This window comes from Muntiacus reevesi, chromosome 9, assembly GCF_963930625.1.
Source record: "Muntiacus reevesi chromosome 9, mMunRee1.1, whole genome shotgun sequence".
Lineage (NCBI taxonomy): Eukaryota > Metazoa > Chordata > Mammalia > Artiodactyla > Cervidae > Muntiacus > Muntiacus reevesi.
The window spans coordinates 42,080,464-42,102,258 of record NC_089257.1 but is presented as its reverse complement, the minus strand read 5'-3'; the positions used below and the strand labels follow the sequence as shown (position 1 = coordinate 42,102,258).

Below are 21,795 nucleotides of genomic sequence, written 5' to 3'. Positions count from 1 at the left end.
AATTCACCATAAATAAAACTTTGCTGTTTAACTTTTTATAAATGGTAACAATATTTCACAACATAATAAAAGAACATGCAATTTGAGATTCTTGAATTTTCTGTTTGTTATATTTGTTGTTGTTTTTAATCTGCCAGCATGATAGCTGGTTTTAGGATCCTATTGAGTGAGTAAGTGAGTGAGTGAAGTCACTCAGTCGTGTCTGACTCTTTGAGACCCCGTGGACTGTAGCCTACCAGGCTCCTCCTTCCATGGGATTCTCCAGGCAAGAATACTCGAGTGGGCTACCATTTCCTTCTCCAGGGGATCTTCCCAGCCCAGGGATCAAACCCGGGTCTCCCGCATTGGAGGCAGATGCTTTTAACCTCTGAGTCACCAGGGAATCCTATTAGCACATGTCAATTCTCTGTTAATAGGATTGTGGACTCTACCTGGGTAATGAGAGTAAGAATCATAAAAGAGGGAAATTGTGAGCATATATCTTTCCCTTTACTTGCAGAAATGGTGATATAATGAACAATTCCGAAAGGGTCTTCTAGGTGCAAGTAATGTATTCTTCAACTGGGTGGTTACATATTTATGCCTGCTTTGTGAAAAATTATTTAAGCTGTACAATATATTTCTGTGCATATACCAGATTTAATCACAAACTTTAAAAATATTAAGTCAATGAATTTTCAGAAATGAAACAAAACAAGGGAGAAAATTTATCAAGTCAAAGAAATTGCTATGGGTTAAAAAGTCTAAAATGACATGAATATTAAACGCACTGTTTATCTGAATTGAATTTGGGGCAAGAAAATAAAGGTATAGAAGTCTTTTAACTATTTTCAAACTTAGAATATGGACTAATATTTAGGTTGTAGTATATCTTTAGTGTGAAATATCCTGATATTGGCTATAACTAACTATAGTTATACAATAGATTATTCTCTTCCTAGGGAAATATATAACAAAATAATTAGGTGTAAAGGGATATTATGTCTCTTGTTGACTCAAAAAACTTCAGAAAAATAATCTATCCAATTATCTACCTATCAGTCCATCTATCTAGGAATTTGTTGAGTGATAAAGCAAAACAGGGCTAAGGGAAAAATCATTTGTGACCCTGGGTAAATTGTATAAGGGAGTTTATTGTACTATTCTTGAAAAATATTGCACATCGAGATAAATTGTATTTTTCTCAAGTACTTTTGAAAAATATTCTCAATTTAGAAATGGTTACCATTATTTACTCACTCAACCAAGCCAGAAATGTCATTTGCTTTTGCTGTTGTCCTCAGTTCTACAAAATGTACAGATCTCTGCTGGGAGCCGTTATGGGAGATCCCGCCCGTGACGAGGTCACGAAGAAAGTACCAGACAGGCAAGGCCGTCCGGGACCCCATCCATGACGAGGTCACGAGGAGAAAACCTGACAGGTAAGGCCGTCTAGGACAAGGGAGCCTCCAGGTTGGCCTCGGCCTCTACCCCACCCTGTATCCTCCCCCCTTTTCTGCTGTTGTTCTTGTTCACCCTGCTGCGGATTCTTGTGTTGCCGGCCGGGAGCTCTCCTGCTCCTCTTCCACTGAATAAAGATCAACTTAAAACCCTAACTAATAAATCTCCTGGACCCTGGTACCCTATGAAGGGGCCAGGGATGAAGGAAATGCTTCAGTTCAATCCCTTTTGCTGGCATTCTGGCTTGTTTGATAAATGTGTGCTCTCATTGCACAAAATGCTCATGACTGTTCTAAACATCCTAAGCACAGTACGCTAACAAAAGAAACTATTAAGCATAGGCCCCTTCGCGGGGTGAGAAAAGCTCCACAAATATTTTAGCCACAAATGTGCCTCATAGAAAATACTTTAGAGAGAGATTAGCTGGCGACTTCTTACAGGTAGTTCGCTTTTAGACTAGGAACCTGTTTTGTGCCATATCTGCTGTTTTTGCAGTCCTTCGCGTCTCTGTTCTATAAAAACGTAATCCTATCTAGTTCCCATAGAGATGATGCCTATTTAAAAAAAAAATAGATTACTTATAAGAAAAACAGGGTCGGCTACTGAAGTTGCTTAAGTTATACCAGGTGCAAGCCATAAAATGTTAGCAGGCCTGAAGGCCAAATGATAAGAAAGACTCCTGTGAACGAAAAGTATGTGGGTGACATCCTGTTTCTGTTAAAGGTCAAGTTGCTGTAATGTTTTGAGATGACCTGTGTGTAAGTGATATGCACTTCCCCCAAAAAATGTTGTTAAGGGTATATAGGGGTCGTGCAAAAATAAACTTCAGGCTTAGCCGCCGAGCTTTGTCTGTCTCTCTCTCTCATTCGCCGGCGCCATTCATCCTGACGGTTCCCCTGGATCCTGCTGGGGCTAGACCCCGGCAGGTCTCAGTGATTATTTCGAAAGTAAATTCTCAAATAAATTACCTTCTCTTTATTGTGTGAGCGTGTTCACTTGTGTCCAACTATTTGCAACCCCCTAGATTGTGGTCTACTAGTTCCCTCTTTCCGTGAAAGTCTCCAGGTGAGCATATGTGTGGGTAGCCATTTCCTCCTCCAGGGGATCTTATTCCATTTTCCAACCTTACATAAGAGCCTATAAAGAATAAAGTAATATATTTTTCATCTTTTATTTGCTGGCATTTTTCATACAAATGCTGTGGAGTTTTCAACAGAAAGTACTTGATGAATCTGTATCTCATTCCTGATCTTATGTATATCGACATGTGTAGTTTTTTTACCTGCTGACTGCTCTCCTGCTTTTAGAACTTAGGCATTTTCTTTAAGGAATTTAGACCATTTTCTTTTCTGTCTCTGTCTCTTTTAATAGCTTTAATAGCATGTATCACATTTTCTCTGTATGTAACTTCTTTTTTCATATAGATCTCATGTGTAATGTATATGTATACTCCTGACCTACACATACATAACACATTTTAAATATAAATAAATGCATATTGCTGAGCATTTAGAAAATGAATGCACAAAAATTCTACCACAAATTTCATAATGAGAATTTATTTTCACAGTAAGGTAATCTGCATGGTTTCCTAAAGAGGACAAAGCCTTCTCAGGTGGCACAGTGGTAAAGAATGCCCCTGGCAGTGCAGGAGATACAAGAGATGCAGGTTCAATCCCTGGGTCAGGCAGATTCCCTGGAGTAGGAAATATAGACCCATGCCAGTATTATTTCCTAGAAAATTCCATGGTAAGAGGAGCTAGGCAGTCTGCAGTCCAATGGGTTGCAAAGAGTAGGATGTGACTGAATGAATGAAGAGGCATGCACTGAAAAATATGTGGAAGAAGAGGTGTTCCAAACCCAAATAATTTAATCATATAATAGTTTCATAGTAATAGAATAATTATTCCTACTCTTAAATTATCTTTCATTGCCACCCTTTAGAACAGTTTAAAGTTTACAAAAAAAATAGGTAAAAAGTCAGAGTTCCCATATAACCTTTCTCCGGGAATAAATATTTAACAATTACATTTGAGCTTAGCTGCCTTTTTGATCATCAGTTCATGTCACCACACTTATTTGATGTATCCTAAATTTAAAAGCATGCATCTAGTAATTTTTCTAGTATGTTCTTTCTATAACATACTGACTCAAAAAAATTTTTTTTAATTCATTGAGATACAATTTACATACCATGTAACTCACCCTTTAAAGAGTACAAATCTCTGGTTTTTGATATGTCCAAAAAATTGCACAACCAACACTACTATCAAATTCCAGAACATTTTTACCATCTTAATAAAGATATTCCACTCCCCTTAGCAGCTACTTCTCATTTTCCTGCCCCATTACAGGGCAACTACTCACTGACTTTCTGTGTCTGTGATGTTACTATCCTGGACATCTTGTTTAAGTGGAATGAAACAATATTTGGCCTTCTATGTCTGGCTTTCTTCTTAGAAAGAATAATGAAGAAGAAAAAATAAAGATAAGAAAGATATCTACCTATCAATTAATGTACAGTTCTATCAAGATAATTAAAGATAAGAAAGAAAGAATAATACTAAGAAAACATTTAGAATAATGTTCTCAAGGTTCCTTTGTGTTGTACATAAATAAGCCTGTCATTTACCTTTTTGCTTGAATGATATTCTATTGTATGATGTGCCTGAATATGCTCCTGTACCAAATAAGCAGATGTCTAGCCAAATAAGCTTTTCTATGATCTTTCTCTCTCTGAATGGTAAGGACTGCCATCTTTGGTCAGACAATTCTAATAAAACTATAGGTATGTTCATATCCTCATTTTTAGTTTTCATATTTCATTTAATCATATTTCTTATTTGATGAGTTTTACTAGCCATCTGTAGTAAACCTATTTGACTTAACTTTCTAACTGGTTATGCCTTTAAATTGTTTTTACTGTTTGCTTGTTTTTTTAAAACATTGGGAAATAAGTGCCTTTTCTGAAAATTTGCTCTGTTTCTTATTTTATTTCACAAAGGTATGCATTTCTATTAAAAATGGTTTGGAAAATTTCGTATTGATATTCAGGGTGCAAAGGAAGTATAATACATGTGTCACAAAACAAAAAAAAAAACAATCACATCATTTAGAAAACATATTTTCCCCCACTGTACTAACAAATTTTAGCTAAGTAATATATAAGAATATATATGCCTCTAACATTCTATATCATTAGGATGGCTTCAGGTTCAAACATTTTCTGCATATTTTCAAAAAGTATATAGGGAGTCATATAATAGGTCTATATTGGCCATTGCAATATATATAAAGAGTAATGCAAAGACTTCAGAATCTGTGGTCCTCACCTGCACCTGCTTCATGTACTATCTGAAAAGTAGTAACCTTGATTTTCCTGAAAATATTTCATTTAATCATGGGTTCACCTGTTACTTCAATGGGCTATTGGCACTCTGATAAGTATGGGTTTTGTGTTTTATATTTCTGGTGCAGATGCTCAGCTACAGCTAATTTCAATCTGCTCATGTGAATCACTGAGTGCCCAGTGGCGAAGGCATGTACACACTCTGATACAGGCTGAGCTGGTTTACTTGTTATCTGCTCACAATCCTATACCATTGCTTTTTCTGAAAGTGGAAGCTGCTCAGTTGTGTCTGACTCTGCGACCCCAAGAACTGTAAGCCCACCAATCTCCTCTGTCCATGGGATTCTCCAGGCCAGAGTACTGGAATGGGTTGCCATTCCCTTCTCCAGGGTATCTTCTAGACCCGGGGATCGAAATCAGGTCTCCTGCTTTGCAGGCAGATTCTGTACAGTCTGAGCCACCAGGGAAGCCTTTTCTAGGATGATGATAATTTTATGGCTGTTAAATAAGAGGGTAAAGTCAGAAAGTCTTTTCATTCAAAAGGGACAGGACTAATGAATAGAGCCTAACCCAATGATACAGGACAAAACCAGTGTGACTTCAAGTGTGATCATCTGGTAATCCAGGGTTATTAGCCACTCTCTTTTGTTCTTTTCAGTGAATCAAAGTTTATTTCTTTCTCTTCTTGATACTGAAGTTTAAAAACACAATTGTGAGGTACAAACCTTTCTTTCAACCAAGTCAATAACTCTCATGTGAAAATTGATATAAATTTAGACACTAAATTTTTTTTAAAATACATACCATCCTTTCATAAGAATTCTGAACATAACTGGGCTAATTTGGTGAGATCTGGTTTGGATATGGTATAGATTTGTGTCCCAAAGTTTACATAGAAGAAGCTCAGAAAATGACTGGTAACTCAGGCTCTGAGGAGAATGTTCCCAGGTCAGCCCCAACCATGGGACTAAACAAGAAGTCAGTGCTTCTCTGACTAAAATTAGATTACAAAAACATTTTTTTTTTACTTCTCTGTCAGCATGTCTTGGCTGATTATTTTGAATATTTCAAGATGTTTGTTTTACATTTATTGTCTCATTATTTTTGTAAATAAGTATCACTGACTTGTTTTGTGATGTCTTGAAGCACTGTCCTCTTAGGAATTTTTAGCAGGAGGTTCATTTTGGTTCCCAGACCTAAAGTGAAACCAAAGTTTGAGAATTTTTTTAGATGCAGAACCAGCTATTAGAGATAAATCTTACATGCTCTAAATGATAGTGTGTCTTTTTTTCATTCCTGTCTCCAGTGAACCTGAAAGCTCACCAGGGATTGGTGAAAACCAATCCCCAGGTGCATCCTCTAGTATAAAGCATTCACCCTTCACTATCTGAAATGTCAGAAAATTTTCTGCTTTATAGTTTCTATTTGTATTACCACAGATGATCCCTGGTAAGTCTTTGGGTTTGGGATTCTGCACTGAGTGTGGAAATTGGAGGACTGGTTTCAAAAAGAATGTATATGTCATACAATCCAGTATAATTCCAGGATGTAAAACAAAACAAAACAAAACAAAAAAACGTAATACGATCTTACAGTAGCCAAGTGTTTAGTCACCAGAGAGATGTGTCTCATGCTTTTCACGACATTTCTGAATCATTTAAGTCACACTTGGTAACAAATTTTAAGATGAGGTTGAGAAAAGAAGGATATTTAGAGATTGATGTCTGTGCCGATAGACTAATGGAAAACTTATTTGTTAAAAGGTCAGGGAGTTATACATGTTTCCTTCCCTGATAGCTCAGTTGGTAAAGAATTCGCCTGCAATGCAGGAGATCCCGGTTCAATTCTTGGGTTGGGAAGATCCACTGGAGAAGGGATTGGTTACCCATTCCAGTATTCTTGGGCTTCCCTTGTGGCCTAACTGGTAAAGAATCCACCTGCAATGCGGGAGACCTGGGTTCAATCCCTTGGTTGGAATGATCCCCTAGAGAAGGGAAAGGCTGCCCACTCCAGTATTCTGGCGTGGAGAATTCCATGAACTGTATAGTCCATGGGGTCACAAAGAATCAGACACGACTGAGCGACTTTCACTTTCACATTCACACCGGAAAAAATGGAGGAAGAACCTGCCCTTCGAGGAATTCAGTAGAAACACTTATTCAGACAAAGTGGTCATTAAATATCACAAGTTATTTGTGAGAAGATTACTGTCCATTGATTAATAACTGGCATTTATTGACAGATCAATACATTTTATGTTTCCTTCCAACTATTTAGATGGATTTTGTCAATAATAATCAAAGTCACATGGTAATTAGTTTCTATCTATGAACATTGTTTTAGAAGTAAAGAAAGTGATACAATTCAAAGTTTTATAACTGGGTGCAGAGAAGGCAAACCTAAGTAGTAGCATCCAGATTTGAAACTCTCTTGGCTGACTGCAGATCCTGGGCAGTTAACTGTCATGACCCATGGCTAATATATATCATTGGGTTGGAGATTTAGGACTTTAAGAAGAAATTAAGAGGGAAGCCACTTAAGCCTCAATATAAAGAATATCTATTTGAAGTTTGGAGCTATCCTGAAATATGGCATGCTATCTCAGAAACAAACAGTCCTCTACATTCATGAGGACTTGAGGCAGAGATTGGTAGGTGAATGTCAGAGAGTTCATAAGGAAAGATTCCTGAGATTGTAGAAAGTGTGGAGATAGAACCCTGAATTCCTTAAATATTTTAGATCTTTAAATTCAGCTGATTAAAATTGGAGTTGTAACACTAATAACTCATGGTTTATGCGGTAAAGATGATCCATGTATATTTACCCTGGCTTAGGAATTTCAAGAGCTTAAGATACCTTACCTCAGTCTTCTAAATCTACTTACATTTGTATACAGAGTTCCTTTCAGCTTTTCTTCTGTCATTCATAGCTGAAATTCTCAAGGTAAAAACTCCTTTAGCCTCATCTCTCCTTAATTTCTGCTACATAAAGTCAATGAATCTCACAGATTTTTTTATTCCTTGTTATTCTTTTGCTATACCATAACACTTCATAATGCAATGTGTGGACTATCACAAGATTCATTCTGACTGGGTCTCTTTACACTTAGCTGCCACATCTTACAAGCCATTCATCAAACTGCTGACAGAGTGAATTCTTTACCTTCAAAAGAAAGTGTCTTTCCACCAAAAATATAAAACTATTTGGTTTCAAACATTTGATATTATTTCCTATTAGCCATCATTTCTGCTTATGAAATGTTTTGTATGTGAAAAATGTTTATATAGAGAAAATGTCACCATATCTCACATACTCGTGATTTTTGTACAAACTATTTTCTCTTACTCTGCCTGTCTCAGTCTCTTTTATCTGGTAATTTCTACCAAAAAATTATTCCCCTTCATTGGCAATTTATTCTGCCCATTTTGATTAAAAGAATATAATCATTCATTCTTATTAATTGAAAAGTGCTTTTTCTGTATAACTGTATAACAATGTTTAGCAACTAGGGTGATGTGTTTTTCCCTACACGTCTATGGGCTCTTTGGTGATATCCAAATACCTTTTTAGTACCAAGATGAGAGAGAGCTACTGACATCTAATGTGTAAGAAACAGGGATGTTGTAAACCTCTACAATGCAGAGAATTACCCCCAAACAAAAATTTATCTGACCTATAACCGTAGTGGGCTCCCCTGGAGGCTCAGTGGTAAAGACTCTGCCCGTAATGTGGGAGACCTAGGCTCAGCCCCTGGGTCGGGAAGATCCGACCCTCTGGAGAAGGCAATGGCAACCCACTCCAGTATTCTTCCCTGAGAGATCCTGTAGTCAGAGGACCTAGGGGGCCATAGTCCATGAGGTCACAAGGAATCTGACACTACTCAGCAACTAAGCAACCTCCCATGCTCAGGAAACACTGTCAAAAGAAAACTGTCATTAGAACTCATAGAGTTAGAGTCAATGAAAAAGTTAATCTAAGAAACAAATCTAGAATTTTATTTGGGCCAAATGGAAGATTATTATCCAGGAACAACATCTCAGAAAAATCTGTTAGATTTTCTATTAGATATGAAACCACAGTTACATAAATTTTAGGGTGTAGAAAAGTGTACTTGGAATGATGTATTATTGACACTTTATATTCCAGATCTCCAAGAACAATGTGGCAGGTCATTGCAACCCCTTATAAGGTGAAGAGGGAATGTTACCTTTTAAGGAGCTGTGGTGTCAGGAGAATGTCTTTCTAATGAAGAAGGTATTTCTTCCCATGGGTTAGTTTGGTCTGACGCTTAAGACAGATAAACATTACAATCTAGGGGGAGAGAAGAGGTCAAAGGGCAGAGAAAATGATTTCATGTTTAAATTATTTGTCTTCTCCATAAAACAAGAATTTTCTTTCTCAATAGGAATATAAAACTATCATCTGGAAAGATAACTGCATTTTTCATAAGCGATATTGTCTTTTACACTGAAGGCACACTGTTCTATTTCGGTATCTGCTCATTTATTTACTGCTCTCTTCTCTTTTGCTCACCTTTCTGCAATTATTCACAGTATTAACTTACCTAGAGCTATGGCTTCCATGTTTTATGGATTCTCTAGGTCAAATATTCCTTATACAGCCATGTTAAATCTCTCAAATATTCTGGATAAAGAGAGTAGTATATGTATTTGAGTCAAATCACAGGGATTGTTAGCAAGTATGTGGATAACATGATGTTCCAAGTGGGTTCCTATGCCAGACAAGTAGCATCTAACAAACATGTACTATAATGTATGTAGTAAAACTATTTAGTAAATAAGAAGCTAACCTAAGAGTTGTCTTCTTTTAGATCCTGAGAGGAAAAATCTCATTGAAACCTTTAGTGTATTTTAATACAATCCATGCTGAGTTAGCTGTACTCTGAATGTATCTCCTCCTATTTACTGAATTATAGCTGTAAAATCTCAGAAGACATAAATTACTTTTTTTGTTTTACCTAGATCAATATCCCATATAATTTAGAACAAAGTACATTTACTTATGGGCTTCCCTGGTGGTTCACTGGCAAAGAATCTGTCTCAGTGCAGGAGATGAGGGTTCGATTCCTGGGTTGGAAGATTTCCTGAAGGAGGAAATGGCAACCCATTCCAGTGCAACTTCCCTGGGAAATTCCACGGACAGAGGAGGGCTACAGTTCACGGGGTAGCAAAGAGTCAGACATGACTTAGCGACTGGACAACAGCAAATATTTACTTATAAATTAACAAGTCAGCTTTTCATTAACAAAATAAGGTAATGCTAATATAATCATCAGAGGAAAATAAAAAAAATTAAAAATTTACTAACTTAGATAAATAATATAATATATATTTAACAATGGTTGACAGTACTTTTTGAGTTTCAAGCACTCAGCACAGTGTAAGTACTTCATAGTTATATAGTAAATACATTGATATTTGTTCTACAGTTGGTGCAAATAGTACTTTGATTAGAGTGGATGCTTAATTAATATATATTTAATAAATCACTAGGAAATAAACTTCTCAAATGTCAATTTCTGATTTGAAAAACATCTGTTTGATATATTGTGTATTTGCTCCAGAAAGAGTTTCTAAACATGAATGTCCAAAAGGAAAGCCTTGTTCATAGGGGAATACATTTTGAGAAAAATAAGCAACAAATGCTCTTGCAATTGACCTCAGGTAGGATAGATATATCTTTTTGTCTGTGAGAGAATCTTAGCTTATCAGGGGAGACAACTTGAAGGATGATGGAGAGAATATGAACAGAGATTTTTCTTATTCCGAATCTGTTTTAGAACTTTCTCATAGTCTTTGTTTTATATTTGCTTTAATGGTTCCAAAAAGGAGCTTTATAATTAGTCAAAAAATTTACTAATTAGTAAATTAATATTTTGCTTTACCTGGGGTTAAGCACACCACACATCAGTATACATGTATTCACAGAAGAAATAGTAGGGAATTGGCAGCCTGAGAAAACCCCAAAGAGTTTGGAAAATAATAAGACAAAGTCACTGATAGGAGGTTCTGAAAGCAAATAGTGGTATGAATGAACTAACTAGTGAAGGGCAGAGACAAAGAAGGAGATAAATCTGGTCCTATGAAATACAATTGTGTAAAAGAAAAATGTCAACTACAGAAATTGTATTTTGAGTGGCCATTAGATGCATAAGGCTATAAGTAAAGGAAACATTACATTTAATACAAGTTCTTATGTTATCGCAAATAATTAAGAAAAAAAAAAAACAAGCTTTTCAGACCTAATGGCTATTGGTAAAGAGGGGGAGGAACAGAAAACTTAAGTTGACACGAAATTCAATACAAGTGATGTGCACATAGCAGGGCACAGTGAGAACAAATATTAAAGGAACTGCTAAGGTTAAAGGGATAACACCCATGAATTTAACAGTAATGGATTTATTTTCTGACAGCTTAAGTAGAGGAAGGTAAAGATGTGTGACTCAATTTTGGGAAAACACTGAAGGTCTGAATAATTAGTTGAAAGCACTCTGAGACAGTGTATTTCAGAGGGATCTGGCCTAGAAGAAACCAATTTAAGAAAAAAAAAAATAGCGAGTTGCAAAACTGAAAAATATTCTAATCAAACTTGCTTTCCGATTATGATCAAACAGAATGATTTACCACTACATAGATCCTTTATGCCAGACGAGGTACAGTCTAGTCTTCAAAGTCATTACTTTGAATTAAATGATTTTTTCCCTCAATTCCAATTGGTAGGTGACCAAGAAAGAAAAAAAACACTAATGATGATTAGCAAGCACAAAAGCAAAAGCTAAGGGGAATCTCTGTCAGTAGTCGTGGACCAGAAAGAAGCCGTACAGTCCACTTAATTTTTCTGCCTGAAATAAAAAAAATAAAGGCATGCAGAAACAAAATCTGATGATTGGTTACTTAAAGACATTGAGGAAAGAGATGGAAAATTAGAGAGCAGTCATTGGGCAGAGAAAGGAAGATGGTATCCTCCTAATCTAACTAAAGTATATTTTGCCAAAATAATTCATTTGAATTTTTAATTTTGCAGTCTTAACAGGAATTAAAAGATGACATAGAGGGAGTCCTTCTTGATTCCATTACTCAGATCACCATGCTCAGACCCAATGGCTCAGTCTTCATGCCCTCTGTGCTAACGCTCATCAGGATTCCTGGCCTGCAGTCCGTGCAGTGTTGGATTGGGATTCCATTCTGTTTCATGTACCTTATGGCGATGATTGGGAATACTCTAATTTTAGTGATAATCAAATATGAAAACAGCCTTCATAGTCCAATGTACATTTTTCTGGCCATGTTGGGGGCCACAGACATTGCACTTAGCACTTGTATTCTCCCCAAAATGTTAGGCATCTTTTGGTTTCATTTGACAGAGATTTCCTTTGATGTCTGTCTTCTACAAATGTGGCTTATTCACTCATTCCAGGCAACTGAATCAGGTGTATTGCTGGCCATGGCCCTAGATCGCTATGTGGCCATCTGCAACCCCTTGAGACATGGCAGTATCTTCTCCCAAAATCTCTTGACTTACATTGGAATTGGTGTGATACTCAGGGCTGTCGTTCTTGTAGCACCATGCATAGTGCTTATCAAATATCGTCTTAAATTCTACCGAACCACAGTCGTCTCCCACTCTTACTGTGAGCACATGGCCATTGTGAAGCTGGCTACTGAAGATATACGGATCAACAAGATATTAGGTCTGTTTGTTGCCTTCACTATCTTAGGATTTGACATCAGCTTTATCACTTTGTCCTATGTTCAGATCTTTGTCACTGTCTTTCAACTACCCCATAAGGAAGCAAGAGTGAAAGCCTTTAATACATGCATCGCTCATATTTGTGTCTTCCTGCAGTTCTACCTCCTTGGCTTCTTCTCTTTCTTCACACACAGGTTTGGTTCTCACATACCACCATATGTTCATATCCTTTTATCTAGCATTTACCTTTTAGTTCCACCTTTTCTCAACCCAATCGTCTATGGAGTGAAGACCAAACAAATCCGTGACCATGTCCTGAAAATGATCTTCTCCAAAAGACATCCTGATCATTAGTGGCTCCTTCTGTAGAGATGTTAGGTTAGTCTAAATTAGCAACTATAATATGGTGAGAAGTTACAACATGAACAAATATCTACAACTGAAAACAATCTTTAAAGCTCAAATGCTGATAATTTAACAAATCCTCAAATACTTAAAATCTTGGGTTTGCTATTCACATACAGAATAAGCTCTCTTATGCGGACATTTCAAATTGTTTCTGTTACTCTTGTTTGGTCCTATTTATTTAAGCCTAGAATTTCCCTTCTAGCAGCACATATTGACCGCGAAATTGCAGAAAACACCACTTCATTTCCAGTAATTTTCAAGCACCATGAAATATATCAATATTTTCAGGTTGCTAAACCAATTCAAAGCTATAATTCTAGTTATGTTTCACTTTCTAATATTTGTTTATGAATCAATATTTTTACTTTTTAAAGTTACTTATCTATTTTTGTCTACTTTCTCTGAATAACTGATGGATATATAAACTATGTAAGATTAGTAATATCAATATCAGAAATATAAAATCTGTATGATGCTGACTAAAGTCTATAAACACTGAGGAGTTTTCACAAGAAAGCATGTATTAAAAAATACTAATAGAAACTTTCAGCATATTCAAAAATATACATTTTTTAGTCAAAAAATCCAATCAGTATCTAAATAGAAAACATCCTTCCAGAGAGAAATATTTTAATGAATTTTCCCAATTTGAGATTTGCTTGAAATTAGAGCTTTAGTTCTAGCATTGAACACATATACAAATATATTTTTACTACATTTAGAAATTTTGTGCTGCAAGTATCCTGAGTAGAGGAACTGTGTCTAATTGGTGCTTTTAACAACAGTAAGGTAATGCTTGAGGCTTCTTCAAACTTCAGAAAAATGGCATTGAATAATGAACAACTAAGACATTTTCTTACTGTTGATCAATGGTATTCAAAGCCAACAAACAAAGAGACTTTAGGGTAATAAAAAAACTTTTAAGAAAAACACAGTAAACAAAGAGAGATATCTGAATATGTAGTTGTAAACTAACACATAGTCAAAGAAAGAAATAACCCAACACATCACTACAAAAACAACGAAAAAGAAAGAGAAAGGAATCACATCATTTAAGAGGCAGAAGCAGATGATTATTTTGGAAGAGATAATTTTGTTGAATAAAGCAGAATGAACTTGTGTCATCATGTACTTTTGCAACTGACCTCAGGTAGGTTAGATACTGAGCAGCATGTGGAATCTTTGGAATGTTTGCTCTCGACCAAGGACTGAACCCATGCCCCCTGTATTAAAAGGGCCGAGTCTTAACCACTGGACTGTGAGGGAAGTCCTGGACTAAGTTTTTAATAAAATTTTAATAAACCTGAGGTATATGAAGAAAGGAAAAATGCGCTGAGGGAATTAATAAAGCAATATGTTAGTGAATCTCAGATGTGCAAAAATGTCTTTAATGTGGTAACAAAAACTTAATTACTTTAAAATCTGTTACAGCATTAAATGTTTCAAAAACCTGTGGCAACCATAGTACATAATGAGTAACTAACGAAGACATCCACTTCTCAGAAGAAGTAAAATAGCAAATATATTAATTCTCCCCAAGAGGTTATAGCATGTAATGTGCACAGAATGAAGATAAAAGTTGTGATATCCCTTAAAAAGAAACCAAGGCAATGGAATGTGATGACAATAACCAATTAATTATGCAGGAATTGGGAGAACCATATTCCAAAATATGAAGTGCAAAAATATGCCAAAGTGCATAAACTATACTAGAAAAAGCACATACATTTGAAAAGCTCAATAAGAAAAATCAACCTAGCTGTATCAACAACAAAAAAACCAAACACATTCCATATGCATCAGAATGCCTGGCTTCATTTATCTTAAGGAGTATGAGAAAAGACAAACAACATTAACCATAAAATTACATCATCATACCCAAAAAGTAATTTTCAAATGAGATATGTAGGGTATAATATGATTGTGGGTTGACAGTCACGTTTTTTAAGCCTGTAATTAGCTAAAGAGACCAATAACAAGGTGTAATAATCAAGCAACTATTTTCTGCCTCTAAAATAGAAGATTAGAAATAGGTCAATTAGTAAGAGTTGACAGTTCCAGAGAAAATACAAGCAAATTACCTTACCTTTCATAAGAATAAATAGTTAGAATTTAAACATTGATTCAAGTGATTAGAAGAAAGTAATATAACCACTAGTTCAGGTATAGTTTCTTTGAGTTTTGAAATATAATTCTCATACAGAAGAGGGTAAATAACCAATTTTTATAAAGTTCATGAAAATAACTTCTAGATGAAGAAACAATTTCTCATTCCTTACAAGTCTTATGTTGTGTTCCTTCACCATTACAGTCTCTCACTGTTCCTAAAGATAATCTCTATATTAATAGCTAAAGTAATTATAAATTTTTCTATATATGTCAACAACCTAAGCATGCATTCTTAAACTGTATAGTTTAGTTGTGTTGATTTTTCAATTTAGTATAATTGGAAGTACATAGTATTGATTTTTTTCTGTTTTACTTCTTGTGAATTTTTGACTAGAATATTTTTGTACATCTATCACGCTCATGTCCCTTGTTGCATAACGTACTCTGGTATGAATATACTACAGCTTCTTTACCCTCATATTCTCTGTATATGGGCATTGAGAAGATTTGATTATGAAGAACACAATTTTAAACATTCTTGTATATGTATCTTGGTGCACTTAGAGTGATGATTTCTTCACCTAAAAGTCTCATTGCTAATTCATAGGGTACTGCCAATGTTAGTAAGTGGTGTAATGCATTTCTAAAATATTGGTTCATTTATATTCACTGGCAGAATATAAGGATCTTCACTACTGGACATCTTTACTAATATTTGTTACAACTTATCATCATTTTTGCCATATGGTACGTTTGTAATAGTAGTTCTTTGTAATTTTAGTTACCATTTTCAAGTAAATAATCAGTTCAGTTCACTTGCTCAGTCGTGTCCAAATCTTTGAGACCCCATGAACCACAGCACACCAGGCCTCCCTGTCCATCACCAACTCCTGGAGTCCACCCGAACCCATGTCCATTGTGTCGGTGTTGCCATCCAACCATCTCATCCTCTGTCTTCCCCTTCTCCTCCTGCCCTCAATCTTTCCCAGCATCAGGGTCTTTTCAATGAGTCAGCTCTCCACATCAGGTGCCCAAAGTTTTGGAGTTTCAGCTTCAACATCAGTCCCTCCAAAGAACACCCAGGACAGATCTCCTTTAGGATGGACTGGTTGGATTTCCTTGCAATCCAAGGGACTCTCAAGAGTCTTTTCCAACACCACAGTTGAAAAGCATCAATTCTTCTGCAATCAGCTTTCTTTAGTCCAACTTTCACATCCATACATGACCACTGGAAAAACCATACACTTGACTAGATGGACCTTTGTTGGTGAAGTAATGTCTCTGCTTTTTAATGTACTGCCTAGGTTGGTCATAACTTCCCTTCCAAGGAGCAAGTGTCTTTTAATTTCATGTCTGCAATCACCATCTGCAGTGATTTTGGAGCCCAGAGAAATAAAGACAGGCACTGTTTCCACTGCTTCCCCATCTATTTGCCATGAAGTGATGGGACTGGATTCCATGACCTTAGTTTTCTGAATGTTGAGCTTTAATCCAACATTTTCACTCTCCTCTTTCACTTTCATCAAGAGGCTCTCTAGTTCTTCTTCACTTTCTGCCATAAGGGTGGTTTCACCTGCATATCTGAGGTTATAGATTTCTCCTGGCAATATTGATTCCAATATTGTGCTTTCTCCAGCCCAGAGTATCTCATGATGTACTCTGCATATAAGTTAAATAAGTAGGGTAACAATATACAGTCTTGATGCACTCTTTTTCCTATTTGGAACCAGTCTGTTGTTCCATGTTCAATTCTAACTGTTGCCTCCTAACCTGCATACAGGTTTATCAAGAGGCAGGTCAGGTGGTCCGGTATTCACATCTCTTTCAGGATTTTCCACAGTTTATTGTGATCCACATAGTCAAAGGCTTTGGCATAGTCAGTAAAGTAGAAATAGATATTTTTCTGGAACTCTCTTTCTTTTTCGATGATCCAGTGAACATTGGCAATTTGATCTCTGGTTCCTCTGCCTTTTTTAAAACCAGCTTGAACATCTGGAAGTTCACAGTTCACGTATTGCTGAAGCCTGGCTTAGAGAATTTTGAGCACTACTTTACTAGAGTGTGAGATGAGTGCAATTGTGTGGTAGTTTGAGCCTTCTTTGGCATTGCCTTTCTTTGGGATTGGAATGAAAACTGACCTTTTCCAGTCCTGTGGCCACTGCTGAGTTTTTCAAAATGAAAAAAAAAAATGCAAAAGACCAAAATGACTGTCTGAGAGGGCCTTACAAATAGCTGTGAACAGAAGAAAAGTGAAAAGCAAAGGAGAAAAGGGAAGATATACCCATTTGAATCCAGAGTTCCAAACAATAGCAAGGAGATATAAGAAAACCTTTCTCAGTGATCAATGACAAGAAACAGTGGAAAACAATAGAATGGGAAAGACCAGAGAATTCTTCAAGAAAATTAGAGATACTAAGGGAACATTTCATGCAAAGATGGACACAATAAAGGACAGAAATGGTATGGACCTAACAAAAGCAGAGGATATTAAGGAGAGGTGACAAGAATACACAGAAGAACTATAGAAAAAAGCTCTTCATGACCCAGAATATCACAATGGTGTGATCACTCACCTAGAGCCAGACATCCTGGAATGTGAAGAAGTCAAGTGGGTCTTAGGAAGTATCACTATGAACAAAGCTAGATGAGGTGATGGAATTCCAGTTTGAACATGAGGTGCTCACATTTCTTCCTTCATCCTTGCAATAAAACGGTTCCTGCTCTAAATCCCAACTTTTCAGTTTCCTTGTTCTCCTGTGCTTTGCTCATAGGGGTTTGACAAGAAAGTTGTTTTCACATTGGATATAAGTACTATTGCCTTCAGTGTTAAATTACTTCCTAATATTAGACCTTCTGGAAATAACACCAACTTTTTCTTTTCCATCATAGGGGACTGGAATGCAAAAGTAAGAAGTCAAGAGATACCTGGAGGAACAGTCAAATTTGGCCTTGGACTACAAAATGAAGCAGGGCTGATCCTAACAAAGTTTTGCCAAGAGAATGCACTGGTTATAGCAAACACTGTTATAGCAAACACCTTCTTCCAACAACACAAGAGACGACTCTACACATAGACATCAACAGATGGTCAATACTGAAATCAGATTAATCATATTCTTTGTAGCTAAAGATGGAGAAGCACTATACAGTCAGCAAAAACCAGACTGGGAGCTGACATTCAAAAATCAGTTATCATGGCAACCAGTCCCCTCACTTCATGGCAAATAAATGGGGAAACAAAGGAAACAGTGACAGACTTTATTTTCTTGGGCTCCAAATCACTGCAGACAGTGACTGAAGCCATGGAATTAAAGACACTTGTTCCATGGAAGAACAGCTATGGCAAACCTAGACAACTATTATAAAGCACAGACATTACTCTGCTGACAAAGTTATGTACAGTCAAAGCTGTTTTTTGCAGTAGTCATGTATGGATGTGAGAGTTGGACCATAAGAAGGCTGAGTGCCACATAAGAATCCATGCTTTTGAACTCTGGTGTTGGATAAGACTCTTGAGTGTCTCTTGGACTACAAAGAGACCAAAACAGTCCATTCTAAAGGAAATCAGTTCTGATGTTCATCGACAGGACTAATGCTGAAGCTGAAGCTCCAATACTTTGGCTACGGAATGCAAGAGCTGACTCATTGAAAAAAAACAAAAACAAAAACACCTGATCCTGGGAAAGATTGAGGGAAGGAGGAGAAAGGGACAACAGAGGACGAGATGGTTAGATGGCATCACCAAATCAATGGACATGAGCTTGACCACGCCCTGGGGGATGGCTAAGGATAGGGAAGCCTGGTGTGCTGCAGTTCATGGTGTTGCAAAGAGACACAACTGAGCGGCTGAGCAACAAAATATATCTAAGCATACAGAAGTTCCTGTGATCAAGATGTTGTGGGAAAAGGCTAGATCTCCATTTCTGATAAGACCTATCTCTTTAACCTCCTATCTCTTGAGGCAGGAAGTACCCAATCCGTGCACAGTTGACTTCTTTTTCCCTTTATCTTTGCAAGTCTTACTTCTTACAGAGCTTGCATGCTTGCTAAAAGGTTTCAGTCATGTCTGACTCTTTGTGACCCTACGCTCTAGCTTGCAGGTCTCCTCTGTCCAGAGGATTCTCCAGGCAAGAATACTGGAGTAGGCTGCCATGCCCTTCTCCAGGGGATCTTCCTGGCCCAGGCATCAAACCCATATTCCTTATGTCTGTCTTCTCTATTGTCAGATGGGTTCTTTACCACTAGTGCCACCTAGGAAGCTCCTTACAGAACTTGCTGACCAACAAAGCCCCATCTGCCCTATTATTTGCAAACACACTTCTCCCTAGAGCACTGATATGCATCTGGAAATCTTTAGAATGATGCTGAATGATCAAGAGTAAATAAGTAGAGTAAATAAGAAGAGGCAGTTGGGCTGGCAATCTGTTTCACACAATATACAGGTTTCAATGCCGTTCTCTCAGATAAATCCCACCCTTGCCTTCTCCCATAGAGTCCAAATGTCTGTTCTATACATCTGTGTTTCTTTCTCTGTCTTGCATCCAGGTTGGGTGCATGAGATAAGTGCTCAGGGCTGGTGCACTGGGATGACCCAGAGGGATGGGATGGAGAGGGAGGTGGGAGGGGGTTCAGGACGGGTAACACATGTAAATCCATGGCTGATTCATGTCAATGTATGGCAAAAACCACTACAATATTGTAAGTAATTAGCCTCCAACTAACAAAAATAATTGGGGAAAAAAATAATAATAACACTATGGGGGAAAAAAAAGAAGAAGCAGTTATTTGCGTTATTTCCAATTTCCTCTCCTTAAAAAGGATGAGATAAAGTAGCCCAATGCTCTCAGTCATTGAATGGAGTCCTACTCTCTGAGTCTTTCCAACTTGGCATTTCTTTTCTGTGTCACCTATGTGAGAATAAGAGGAATACCAATTTCTAGTGCTCTGGGAAGCACAATTGCGCTCTTTGATAAAGACAACATTGTCATCTCTTGCTGGACTGGATACATCCAGTCCTGGAAATTGAGTGAGACGAGTGTGCCAAGAAATGTTCATTTCCTTCTGGCCCTGAACCTCCTTCTTTATCTCATGGAGTTATAAAAAATAAATAAATGACTCTCTGAAATTGCAAAAGTTTAATGAATTTGGTCAGCAGGGAAAATTATGTTCCATGCAAGTTTTTCGTAACTAAGACCAGCAAAGAACAACCTTCTCTTGCAAAGAACAATTTCTTTTTATAGCTAGGACCAGCAAAGAACAACTTGCCACTTCTCTCCCCTGCTTATAGAAACTAAGTGGATAGTTAGGAATGTGTCCTAGGTAAGTGAAGATGACATTATATCTTGAAGACAGACACAAGTACAAAACAATTGATGGAAATTGCAGAAAAAATAAAAACCCAAGTCATAAAAATAAGTGTTAATACATTTTGGTATAGTCTGACTTTGAAGTTCTAGGAACTACAATTCAAAAACAGTAATAATAAATTCAAAACTCTGCTTTGGAAGATCAAGAGGTTAAGGGCAGTGAGCATCAGGCTATTGGAGATGCTGAGTAGGCCGGCAGATGTTTTAGTTGAATGAGGGTTGTTTGGGGCTAGTGAAGCACTCAGAAAACTCTTTGGAGGTGATGACTTGATTTATGGAAAAATGTTTTGCATAGTTTAGAACAATTGCATTTTAAAAAGGTATCGATCAGCTTGATTTAGACTTCAATAACTAATTACTATGCTACTTTTCTACTTTAACTTCAAAAATATATATATTCATTGACCCATGCTCTTGTTATCCTTACAGCTAAACTTTATAGTTCATTACCAGTGATTAGTTACTGGAAAGTGTCAAGTGTTCCTAGCAATAGCCTTTGTATTGCAATGAGATATCATTTCAGTAATTTCTTTTTTCTGTTCCTGCTGACTCCCAAGATAATTCCACATGAATGTGCTCATGTGTTTTTTTAGATATTCTCCAGAGAACATCTTGAACAATTCTCCAAGAGGACCATTCTATACTTTTTGTGTTTCAGCCTTCATAGTAGAAACATTATTCACTCAACCTTACCCCAAACTTCATCAACTTCTTCTCATTGCTCTCCTGGTAAAACATCCAAGGACTCTCTTCTCCTCCATCATGAACTTTCTAACCCTATTAATTTTACTAACTAGCACTTTCAAATGGCAGAATGTGTGGTAGAGAGACAGATCGAGGACTGTAGGTACTAAAAACCTGAGAAGTGGAGATATAAGACTTGTGTCCTATGTCAGAATTCACAAGGTCAAAAAAAAATGTGCAGTTTCCATTTTTGATCTGATGTCTGGGCACTGAAGCAAGTTCATATTTGAAAATTCTTGGCTGAGAAGGAAATTCATGGTAAGGAGACATTTGTTATTTCTAGTACTGGATTGTTCTGTGGAAACAACAAGACCTGCTACAGTGAAAGGACAGCAAAAAGTCGGGAGAAAGGTGAGAGGAAAGAAAACTGAGGCCCATGGGCTTTGATGTCTTTCTGTATAATGTATTATTTCTTTTTTTTTTCTTTTTTCTTTTTCATTTTTTTTTCTGATTTTAATGAAACATTGAAAAACAAAAGAGAAGATTGAGTGCAATAGGAAGAGGAGCATGACAGAAAAGCCCAATCACATGGGCCGCATCATAGGCATGGAGCCCAAATACTCAGTTTTTATGCAGTGGATATCACTGAATATGGGGGGAAATTGTGCTAAAGTAAATACTAGTGAAATAACAGTATTTCACTAAAGTGAATACCTGTGGAATACCAGT

General features: G+C 36.8%; 1 protein-coding gene across 1 annotated transcript; it reads left to right on the top strand.

Annotated features, from left to right (window-relative positions):
- Positions 1-11,896: 11,896 nt before the first annotated feature.
- On the top strand, positions 11,897-12,853 carry LOC136175833 (olfactory receptor 52A5-like). The gene has a single exon (XM_065946039.1). It carries the CDS (start codon positions 11,897-11,899, stop codon positions 12,851-12,853), a length of 957 nt encoding a protein of 318 aa, XP_065802111.1.
- Positions 12,854-21,795: the final 8,942 nt, after the last annotated feature.

Excerpts from the sequence above, each read along its gene's own strand:
- LOC136175833 (XM_065946039.1), top strand. The coding sequence starts at position 11,897 with ATGCTCAGACCCAATGGCTCAGTCTTCATGCCCTCTGTGCTAACGCTC.